At 36.9% G+C, this 12,417-nt stretch overlaps 1 protein-coding gene across 1 annotated transcript in view; it reads left to right on the forward strand.

Moving 5' to 3' along the window:
• KCNH8 (potassium voltage-gated channel subfamily H member 8) overlaps positions 1-12,417 on the forward strand; it is a 384,704-nt gene that overhangs the window by 296,018 nt on the left and 76,269 nt on the right. Inside the window, exons 9-10 of the mRNA XM_004603820.2 lie at positions 8,363-8,562; positions 9,684-9,933. Coding sequence (XP_004603877.2) covers positions 8,363-8,562; positions 9,684-9,933 — 450 coding nt within the window. The remainder of the gene's footprint in view (positions 1-8,362; positions 8,563-9,683; positions 9,934-12,417) is intronic.

The following is a 12,417-nucleotide window of genomic DNA, read 5'->3' on the forward strand; positions in this document are numbered from 1 at the left end:
TGGAAGAAATAAAATAACTTTCCCAATGTCTTATAACCAGTATCTAAAGAATCAAGGCTTGAACCCAGGTCAATATTTTCTTATATCTGAAGACACACAGTTGAATACTTACTGGATTCTAAGAAGATTTTCATGGGATAGTAGGAGACGTGGATATCTATCTGTGTCAAGTAAACATTCCTTTTAAACCAAAGTTCTATCAGAATTTTATACTTTCACTAAAGACTTTCTTGAGGGGGCACACCTGGAAATTTTCAGGAATTATTCCTAGCTCTGTGATCAGGAATTACTCCTGGTGGTGCTAAGGGGACCATATGGAGTGCCAGAGATCAAATCCAGGTCAGTGCATGCAAGGCAAACACTCTATCTGCTGTACTATCACTCTGGTCCAGACTTTTTTTTTCACATCACTATCTTTTAATGGCCTTGATTCCAGATATCGCTGTGAGTTTTGAACCCATAATAGGTAATGACTTCCAGCTTCTTTGCTCAGTAGATGTGAAATCAGTACGGTGGGCTTTAAGCACTCATCCAACCTCAAGTGAAATCAAAGTTTAAAGATCAACCTCTCCCGAAGGAACTTAATCTAGCTTGGAAGAGATAGGCTGACATATGTAGAAAGAGGTTTAACAATTCCAAGCCATAAATGTTAAGTGCCAAACTCTTAGGAGGTTCTGAGGCAGTGAGAAATGAGGGCCAGGAAGCAGGAGAAATTTCTTGGAAAGACAGTTCTTATGGTAGAGTTTCTGTAGTTTCCCGCTGTGACTGAGCAATTGCAACAGACTCTTGGCTCATATACAGCAGTAACAGCCTGGGGAGCAGAGAACAGGAATTCTCATTTTCTACGGAGCTACAATGTGCCAGACCCTGTGGTGGTTGTTTTATTTCCAGTGTTATGACTTACATAATTGCTGCTCTCCTTGATGGTCCATCTTTCAGCCGAGCAAAATGACAGCATTTTGCAAACAAACACAGTCTACACTTATTTAATATTTGCCATGTTTTTTCTACTCCTGATGGAAATTTTAGGAAGTGCTCAAGGCTTAACCTACTAATTTGGCATTTACAGAATCTGTTGGATAATTGAGCTCATTCTCTATTGATCCACCTACTATTTTGCTAGTGATCCTGAATCAGAAATTATTGAAGCATAAATTATTCCCTGCTGTTCATTGTAAGTAGATGCTGGTCACAAGGCCAGAAGATATGGGGGAAGTAATCAGATAATGTCACCTTGTCACTTGCTAAGCGATTATTGAACAAATTGTTTTGGTGCAAAACTAGGAGCATTAGTTTTTAAGGGGCATTAAAATACCTTGGTGACTTCAGTAGTGCTTAGAAAACCATTGGTTTTGAATGCCTAATGGCATCAAAGTAACTTGAATTTATTAGTTAAAGTGTCCCAAATTTGTGTTTTGGGAAATGGCTCTATTATTATGACAAGTGCCCAAGGCTAGAATAAACGATGCCTTCATTTTAATATTTCTAGCTAAATCTTTGCAGAGCTTCGAGGACTAATCATAAAAGTTCACAATATAAAATACCTTGTTCATTAATAGTCACAATACTATCAGTTAGAGGTTACTAACACCTCAATTTAGATATGACAGGAGAGGTTGACAGGAGAGGTTTAGTGAATTTAAATTTCAGAAGTTTTACCTAGCAATTTTTAAACATCTTTAAAAATCCACTTCATTACAAAAGAAAATTTGATGTCTTTTTCCATTTAGATTTCTGTAAATATACTTAACAGGTTAGTTTTTAAATGTAAGTGTATAATATCCTGAACTTGTATGCATAAATTAATAAGCAATTTTAATAATTATCTATCTTTAAATATATATTTTCATTAAAATGGGGGTATGTAGAAAAAGCAGATGGTCATATATTAGATATTTCAGGCAACTGACAAAAATTCAAAATAATTATCTAATATGGAAGCATTCATGTGTGAGAAAGGAAGAAGATTAAAGATGGAGCTTCCATGTAAGACATTTATAATTCTAAAAGGTATAAACCATTGATTTGTGGGAAGCATATTGAAAACTATCAAAAAAGATTAAACAAATATAATGAGAAAAGAGTCAATCCCAATACAAAACTATGTTAATGTTGAAAACAACAAAACAAATACCAAAGAAGCTTCACACAATTATTAGGATAAGTGAATTCTGTAAGGTTAAACTGACATAAATTAAATATGTAAAAAATAATTGGTTATCAAATAAAAATAACTACGATTATAAAAATATTGGGCTGGAGCTATAGTACAGTGGGTAGGGCATTTGCCTTGCATGCAGCAGACCCAGGTTCAATTCCTCCGTCCCTCTCGGAGAGCCTGGCAAGCTACAGAGAGTATCCTGCCCACACGGTAGAGCCTGGCAAGCTACCCGTGGTGTATTCGATATGAAAAAACAGTAACAACAAGTCTAACAATGGAGACGTTACTGATGCCTGCGCAAACAAATTGATAAACAATGGGACAACAGTGCTACAATGCATAAAAACATTAAATATAAATATATTCCAATGTGCGACTCAACTGCATAGGAAATTAACAAGTGCAAGTGAGATGATTTACAGCCATTTCTAAATAATAGAATAAACAATGATGGTTTTAAGATTCAATATTGTAAATATACAAGTTTTACCCAAGTTAATCTAAGTGGTCCCATAAGGTTCCCATCAGAAGTGTGTATGTTTGTATGGTGTATATTTGAGAAATTATAATGTTTCTAAAAAGTAGTAGAAATGCAAAAATTAAAACTTGTCAAAATAGTCATAAAGGACAGTGTTGGAAGGCCTGTGCTGTGATATTATAATGTATTCAAAGTTATGAAAAGAAGTATGATATCAGCTCAGGAATAGACAGGTCAAAGAAACATGAGTGAGAAACAGACTCACACATATGTCACCTAGCTTTTGAAATAGATGGAACCCCAATATATGTGGAAAATGATCCTTTTTTCAATAATTGCTATTGGACTAAATGAATACCCACAGGCTGAAAAAAACTGTGACCTTTAGTAAACTACATATTAAAATTGATTCCTCATGAAGTTTGATTTAAAGTGAAAGGGAGGGTTCTGCCCACATTTTCTTCCATATATATATTAAGGATTCAGGTCTGATATTGAGGTCCTTAATCCATTTTGATCTGACTTTTGTGCTCAGCATTAGACAAAGGTCTGAGTTCATTCTTTTAGCATGTAGCTGTCCAGTTTTGCCAGCACCACTTGTTAAAGAGGCTTTCCTTGCTCCACTTTATATCTCTTGTTCTTTTATTAAAGATTACATGATCATATATCTAAGGGCCAGTGTCTGGTTATTCAACTCTATTCCTTTGATCTGTGGGTCTGTCTTTATTCCAATACCATGCCGTTTTGGTTACTACCACTATGTAGTAGAGTTTGAAGTTGGGGAAGGTGATGCCACCCATCTTCTTTTCCCAAGGATTGCTTTTGCTATAAGATTTTATTGTTCCATATGAATTTCAAGAGTGTTTGGTGTATTTATTTGAAAAATTTCCTAGGTATCTTTATAGGAACTGCATTGAATCTGTATAGTGCTTTGAGGAGTCTTGCCATTTTGACAATGTTAATCCTCCAAATGGGCTGGAGCGATAGCACAGTGGGTAGGGTGTTTGCCTTGCACAAGGCCGACTTGGGTTCAATTCCTCCAACCCTCTCAGAGAGCTCAGCAAGCTACCAAGAGTATCTTGCCCACACAGCAGAGTCTGCCAAGCTACCTGTGGCATATCCGATATGCCCAAAACAGTAACAACAAGTTTCACATGGAGACGTGACTGGTGCTCGCTCGAGCAAATCGGGATGACAGTGATAGTAAATCCTCCAAATCTATGAACAGGGGATGTTTTTCCATTTCTTCCTGTCCTCTTTTATGTCTTGGTAGCTAATGGTATCCTATTTACTTATCTGAAAAGGATGTGCTCGATGAAGAGAATTTTCCTTAAGTGTAAACATTTTGAGAAATCACAGTGATTATGTATTTACTATTTACGTAATTTTCTTAATGGGTTTTTTGATATGAATTTTACCCTGTAAAATTATAATAGACAAGATAAAAATTTGTGGGGAGAGTAGGTCGGTAATAGTGAGCTGAGTTCTTATCTCTCACGTAGGTATTGTCTTAACATGACAAGTCAAGCCTTGTATAGGCTATGGTTATCTTAAAGTCAATTTATATTTAAAATATCTTTATACTGTCATTTCAATTCTTCACTTAGAATACTATTCTCATAGCTCTGCTCTCTTTGGTATCTGTCATCCACAATTCCTCTGTACTTACAACAAGGAACAGAATATTCCAGCACCATGATTAAGTGGAAGAAATAAAAGGCAGCTAAGATTACCCAAAGAGCCTGCAGTCTGGTCTTCTTTTAGATTGAGAGCAAACAAGCCCTGTGCAGGCAGGAAGGAACTACAGCTCAGGAGAGCAATATTGCCCAAAATTCAAAAAGAGAAGTGTGGGGGGGGGGGCTAAAATAAGAGAAGGAAAGGAGAAAGTCAGTAAAACAAAACTAAAAGAGAAATTTCTGAGAAAGGTGGATAGTCCTGTAGGAATCTGCTTAACCTAAAAGTGAGATAAAGATAAATAAAATGAGAATTATCCCCATACCCCCATAGATCTGATAAAGATGAGATTTTTACAAATTGAATTTTGTACAAAACACCTGCACAAGAAAAGAGCTTCCCATACATCTGGCAAATAATAAGCTTCCCAGGTTATTTTAAAAATTATCTACATCAGTGGCCAGAGTAATAGTATGATGCTTGTCTTGCCCATGGAAGATCCGGGTGCGATTTTTGGCATCCCATATGGTCCCCTGAGCACCACCAGGATTAATTCCTGAGTCCATACCCAGGAGTAACCTCAGAGCATTGCCAATTGTGACCCCAAAATAAGACACAGAAAAATTATATGTATCAGATTTCCTAGGAATAAAAGGGGAAAGTGGATGGTAATTTCCAAACTGACCTCAATACAGAAGTCCTGGAGTCAGACTTTGTTAGGAAACGCAATGGTTGACCTCATATGATACATACTTTTTGCCACCATGAAGGTGACAATCAGTGACAGAAGCAATAGTAACTTAGAAATTGAAAATTAATGAGAGCTAAGGGGTTTTCCACCTTGAATGTAAAAGCATTTTCATATGCTTAAATGAGACTTTAAAATTATGGTGCCTCAGATATAAACTAGTACTTTCCAACAACCTTAATGAATGCTACAATTAATATAGTAATTCATTTTATTGATAATGTACAATTAGGATGCTAAATGATCTGAATATATTACTTCTCTTACTTTAAGTGTTTTAGACATTATAATTAAGCAAAGCAAAGTTAAAATCATACACATAATTAAGAAAAACAGTGCTAAAATAAGTGAAATAAAATTATTCTTAGCACTCAGTTTAATCTCCATAAAAGACTATTACATACTCTTACAGATGGCAGGACTTCCAAACACTTAGCCCATAAATATATTAATGGAACCTGAAATTGTTGTTAAATTTCTTTAACTTATGGCAGAATAAGTTCTCTTTTTTGCTGAGTGTTTATCAAGGAAATCTCTTCTTCCAAATAAAATGTTTAAGCACCAGAACAATTGTGCTTCTAAATCCAATCAGAAAAATGAGACCTATTTCTAATCTACCAATAACTGTTCAATAGTAAGATATTAAGCAATATATAATTTTCCTGGAATTTTTGACCTATTGGAAGGTATTTCATTTTTAATATTTAAGAAAATAGATATTTATATGTACTTACATGTATCAGGAGCTTTATGTCCTTCTTTAAAGTTCTTCATTAAGAGATTATGCCATGAATCACTGAAGTAAAAGGTCACCAAAAAGTCTTAAATCTAGATCCCAAACAAAATACTCCAAGGAACATTTTGAAAAATAATAACTCTTTTACTCATCAAGGAAAATGAACATAATTTGAGTAACTAGTGTTTTCCATACATTTACTAGTCACTTTTTAAAAATAAATTAGTTCCTCAAATCTCAAAATAATCCTGTGTGTAAGGTAGCATTATGGTTATTTACATATAACGAAACTATATCCATATGAGTGTTACCTCTAGCTCACAATTAGATGTATCTTATTCTGACGTGCATACTCCATACCATTATGCCTACCTTATACAAATCCTAACTTTAACCCTATTCTAATCACTTCCAAGACACTGAGCTCATTATTTTGTGTATGGTTAACTGGGGAGGTCAAGAGATTGACTTTATACAGTAATTATGTTTTTCATCACTATCACTATCACTATCATTCCATTATCCTCGATTTGCTCAAGCAGGCCCAGTAACATCTCCATTCATCCTAGCCCTGAGATTTTAACAGCCTCTTATGTTTTTCATAGAGGAAAAATATGGTATGCCACATAATAAAGAATTTTAGCTACTGTGCTATAATCTGATTGAAATTTTATGCTAGTAGTTAGTAATTTCTGATAGATCTAGGATCAAAATAAAGAATAAGAATCTGAATCAGTATGATCCTGAAAAATTCAGAATAGATGGGTGGGATGTGCTGCTACATTTGCACTAATATACTTACCTTGTGCTAAGAAAGTTTTAACATAGGTATGTCTACATTGAGATTTTTGACAGTGCCTACCAGACAATCTATATTACATCCCAATACAACTTTTGGTGGAGCCTATTTTCTCAACGTGCTTTGAAAGCCCACGGACTACTTTGAGGATACTCAGCCAAAGAGCACTGTAGATTAATGCAGAGTCCTGAAAATGTGGTTCTCTTCAGGCCATTTGGTCTTGGAAACTACCAGGGCCTCACCAGTACCTCTCAGAGACCATCACGGTCAGGTCAGTCTCAGCAGTGTGCTGAGACCCCAGAGCTATACCGGTCATTCTCAGGGTTGAGGGATTGACCTGGGGTAAGGCACATGCTTTGCTCTCTAACCCCAACTGCTAAAACTAATGATTTCTCCCAACGCATGGGTTTGGGAGAAATGGTCCAATGGTGGCAAGACTGGTCCAACTCAGGACCAGTCTTGCCACCAGAAAAACTACAACTATCCTCCTGTCTCTCAGTTCTCCAGTCTTCAAGGTCTTGAGCCACTTGTTCTGTCAGCCTAGCTCTTCCGATTTTATTCTGCTGAGGACTGTTGAATGCAACCCCTTCTCCCACCTCCCACCCCATACTTTTTTGGCTTCAAGACTGTGAAAGCCAAGTGCTGGAAGGTGAAATCCACCTATTTTCACTGATTTCTTGAGTAGAAAACTCATCCCACTCACGAACAGTCTTATTTCATTACAGTCTGGAGGTGGTTTGGGGAACGGGGATGATTCAGTGGGGACATGGGATTTAAGAGCTATCTATCTGGCTGAGAGTTCTCATCAAAACAGAAGTCACATGTACATGGACCACCTGGTTTTTCTTGGAATTGCAGTGATGGCTGTAAGCAAAATGCCAGCTTTTCTCTGTGAATTTATTTGCTTCTTGAATCATTTTCATTTTTCTGATAGCATTATTAAAATTAGAGCAACTGTGGAGCTAAAATGAGGCAGGAGATTGGAATCATGCTAATCTGAGCTTTACACTGCCCAGAAAATTTTCAACATGCATTTCTAAGAGCTTCCTGAGTACCTTTATTAGTATAAATGTCTCATATTTAATAGGCTAAAATTAATTTTAAATGATAGCTTGAAGGAAGAGGTTACCATTTTCATAAAGTCAAACCAATTATAGTGGACATATTTTTTAATTTATTTGTTATAAAAAGTAAACTGTAACTTTATGGATTAATTTATGAACCATTAAGCTATTCATTAGCAAATAAAATAATATGAAGAAAGTGCAAAATAAGTTTTTCCCAAGCTAGAATGGCTGTTATCAGATATGGGTCATCATTTTTATATATTGCTAGTATTAATAAAAGATGTCTTTGATAAAACCATATGGAATAAAATAAATGCATTCAGGATGTACTCTGTGATTATGACACTACACCAAATATTTTATACCAATATGGTTTTTCCAAAAGAGTCACATAAGTTTATTATATCCTAATCAAGAATGTCTAAACTATACATGTATGGGGCCGGAGCGATAGCACAGCGGGTAGGGCAGGGCGTTTGCCTTGCACGAGGCCGACCTGGGTTCGATCCCCGGCATCCCATATGGTCCCCCAAGCACTGCCAGGAGCAATTCCTGAGTGCAAAGCCAGGAGTAACCCCTGAGCATCGCTAGGTGTGACCCAAAAAGCAAAAAAAAAAAAAAAACTATACATGTAGGCTCTTAAAGGGTCTGCCATTCTCCATGTTTCTCTCCAATTATATGTTGTATTATTGTCTCTAGCCTTGATGCATGCCTTGGTATTTGGAAACGTGACAGCAATTATACAGAGAATGTACTCCAGGTGGTCCCTCTATCACACTAGAACGAAAGACCTGAAGGATTTCATCCGTGTCCATCACCTACCCCAGCAGCTCAAGCAAAGGATGCTTGAATATTTCCAAACAACCTGGTCAGTCAACAATGGAATAGATTCCAATGAGGTAATATGATTTCTCATGTTTATATTTTCAAACAGAAAGCACATGTTTCTAGGGAAAAGGATGCTCTCATGCAGATCTCTGAAGTGCATAAGACACTACCTGTTTATCTATATCATTTTAAAGCCTTTATAACCCACTTTGTGGCAAACATTGTTTCCACTTGGCCTTGACCAAAGTCAGCACTAACTTGCTACTTTGGTCAGTCAGGTGAACTTTTTGCTCTAATTAGCCTTCTTGGAAAAAAAAATCTTATAATAGATGCTATGCTATAATCTTGTGGTAGGTAACTTAAGCTAATGTTTGCCTTTAAAAAAATTAAATATAGGGGCTGGAGCGATAGCACAGTGGGTAGGGTGTTTGCCTTGCACACGGTCGACCGGGGTTCAATTCCTGGCATCCCATATGGCCTCCTGAGCACCAGGAGTAATTCCTGAATGCAGAGCCAGAAGTAACCCCTGTGCGTCGCTAGGTGTGACCCCCCCAAAAAATTTAAAATATAGTTTTTCAGTCAAGTCATAATCTGTGAACTTCAGAAACACGTTAGACCATGACTGTAAAGTAAAAAGACATCTGGGGCTGGAGCAATAGCACAGCAGCTAGGGTATTTGCCTTGCACGGGGCCAACCTGGGTTTGATTCCCAGCATCCCATATGGTCCCCCGAGCACCGCCAGGAGTAATTCCTGAGTACAGAGCCAGGAGTAACCCCTGTGCCTCGCCAGGTATGACCCAAAATGCAAAAAAAAGTAAAAATAAAAAAGACATCATATTAATGAAATAACCACTCCATGTCTCCCCAACCAAACCTGTCATCAACACTTTTCAAGCGATTATTTGGTTTGTTCTCTCTTCATATGCTCCCGACACCAGAGTGCTCAAATCCTCTCTCTCTCTTTTTCTCGGAGTGGATCTCTTTGTGAGAAGCCAGTCACCGTAGATCTATGTTTGCATTCTGGACTTCAGGCTTTTACCAGCCAGTCATTCAGCAACCTCTAACTGGGGCGCCAGTCACTATAACACCTCTTCAAGCTAAAATATACAAACAGTGGGATGGGGATCGAGGGAAGACGTGGTCAGACATGATGGACTACAACTTGTTTTCCTCTTCCGCCTTCTCCAACAGCTGTTGAAAGACTTCCCAGACGAGCTGCGTTCTGACATCACTATGCACCTGAACAAAGAAATCTTACAGCTGTCCCTCTTTGAGTGCGCCAGCCGGGGCTGTCTCAGGTCTCTCTCCCTCCACATCAAAACCTCTTTCTGTGCCCCCGGGGAGTACCTGCTGCGGCAAGGAGATGCTTTGCAGGCCATCTACTTGGTCTGCTCGGGCTCCATGGAAGTTCTGAAAGACAGTATGGTGTTAGCTATTCTTGGTAGGTCTGACTTGAAAAGCTTCAGGGAATTTCCTCTGAGTAATGCAAAGGAAATAAAATCGGAGGATTAGGGATGAGTATGTGGACCCAGGATTATTCTTCGTAAGGTTTAGTTTGTCAACACGTTGTCATTCAGTTGTTGTGTCATGTATTAGATGTACATAGGCTAAATATTATACCCAGCATAACATTTTTTTTTTGGCCAGAATGATCTTTTATTACCAGCAAAACATTTTATTGCTGCTAAAAATACAACACTGTAGATATTCTCTCCATTTTGAAAATGGAATTTTGAGTTTAATTTTGAATCTAATTCAAATTTAAATCAAAATAATTCAGATATTAAAATATAATATCTGAATTTATTTCACTTGTCCAGGAAACAGTAAAAAGTCAGCATGGTTCTTTCTGATTTCCAATGCCAGATTACTAAACAATATACTGTCTTTGGGTGAAATCGTTTATCAGGTATCCTATAAAATAGTATTATGAAGAGGACATTTCTATACTCTTGTGGAGAAACAATTCAGGAAGAACATCAAAAATTATTTTATGTGTGCTAGAAATAGTGCAAAGCTGATTATTAATTAAGAATAAGCTTTCTGGGGGATCAGGAATGTGAGTCAAGTGGCATCTCTAGTTGTGTTCCCCTGACACCCTGACACCCTAGTGGCCCCAGATAATGCTCCAGTGCTTTCCTCTACCCTCCAAATAAGATTTCTTCAAGGAATATCGTTCCATGGAAGAACACATGTTTTATATGTGTAAGGCCCTAGAACAAAAAACAAAGCAAAAGGAAATCAAGGAAGAATTCACTCCAGGAGCCATCATTAGCTCTATATTATTAAAATAATTAGACTCTTTTTATTTTATGGGAAAAAATAATTCTTTGAAGATTTTGTAGCACAAAGTTAACTATAACCTAGTTTGGGTTATAACAGATCAGCTACAAAAGATGATTTGGTTAATAGAGAAAAATTCATGTCCACAATTTTTATCTTTTAAAAATCTCTATGCCTTTTAGAAAGTCTTTGTTGATTTATTTATTTAGCATAAAATTTATCAGGTTTTTTGTTGTTGCTTTTGGTTTTGTTTTGGGGACACACTCTGCAGGGTTCAAGGCTTATTCCTGGCTCTGTATTCAAGGATCACTCCCGGCAGTGCTGATAGGATCATATGTGATTCCAGGGATAGAACCCAGGTCAGCTGTATGTTAGGCACTCCCCTACCTGCTTTACTATCTATTTGGTCCCAGTAAAGGCATTTTTAATTTATGAAACTACAAAATACCTTTTTTCCTGTACTTTAATAATACCACATATCACTGCTTCCTAATACACATCTTGCTTTTAAAATGGCACATCATTATTTTCTAGAAACTTAATGTTTGGGATATACAAATAAGAAAAACAGTGTACCATTTGAAGACTATATACTATAGGGTTTTTTCTCAGAATTTTTTTAAATTTGGTAACTGGCAACAATTCTAGAAATGGAATATGAAAATATCATTCATAATATTAGAGCACAAAAGGTGCAGATTTGATGGTTTCTATTTACTACAAGGCTGTTTCTAAGACATGATTCAGTTGGATTTTTATTTAAGAAATACTGACTTACAAATGGAAGATTTAATCCACTTGGGGTTTTTTTGTGGCCTCCATAAATTGTGATTTTTATGATAAACATTTTCATATCTTTGCTTTTACTGTGAATATAGCAAAGGTGATTTAAGTGCAAATTGCCACATGACTATTCCAAGCACGCATCTGTAGTATTGTGACTAAACCCAAATAAGAAAAATGATTTATTAATATTTTCTCTCTGCATTTAATATTATTTCTATGGAGACTCACTACCTTGCTTTCACTATAGTAATATTGTCTTAAAGAGACAAGACGATGCTGTAGTACATGACTTCACATTTGAGCTATAGATACTTTATACCTGTTTACTTTAACATCTTCGTAATATTGTGGGGGAGTATCACCACCCAGCTATCAAGTTATAACTTATTCATGAACCTTGTTGTCCAATCAAGTCTTAAAAGAATTTTTTAATGGAATGTCTGTGGAGACAGTTAACATAAAGGCAGGACTTTGTTACAAGTTTTGAATTTGTTTGCCTTGTACACATTTATTGGACATCCAAGAAACGGTGTTTACTCACCAGTTTTCTCACAGTTGTTTACAAGAAAACAAGAAGGTACCAATTGATGTATTCTTCACAGATGGTATTAGTATGTTAGATCACTCTATCACTGAAATCCCGTTGCTCATCAATTTGCTTGAGCGGGCACCGGTAACGTCTCCATTGTGAAACTTGTTATTACTGTTTTTGGCATATCAAATACACCACAGGTAGCATGCCAGGATCTGCCATTCGGGTGAGATATTCTTGGTAGCTTCCTAGTCTCTCCGAGATGATGGAGGAATTGAACCCGTGTCAGCTGCGTGCAAGGCAAATGCCCTACCCGCTGTGCTA

The sequence above is a fragment of the Sorex araneus genome, chromosome 4 (genome assembly GCF_027595985.1).
Source record: "Sorex araneus isolate mSorAra2 chromosome 4, mSorAra2.pri, whole genome shotgun sequence".
Lineage (NCBI taxonomy): Eukaryota > Metazoa > Chordata > Mammalia > Eulipotyphla > Soricidae > Sorex > Sorex araneus.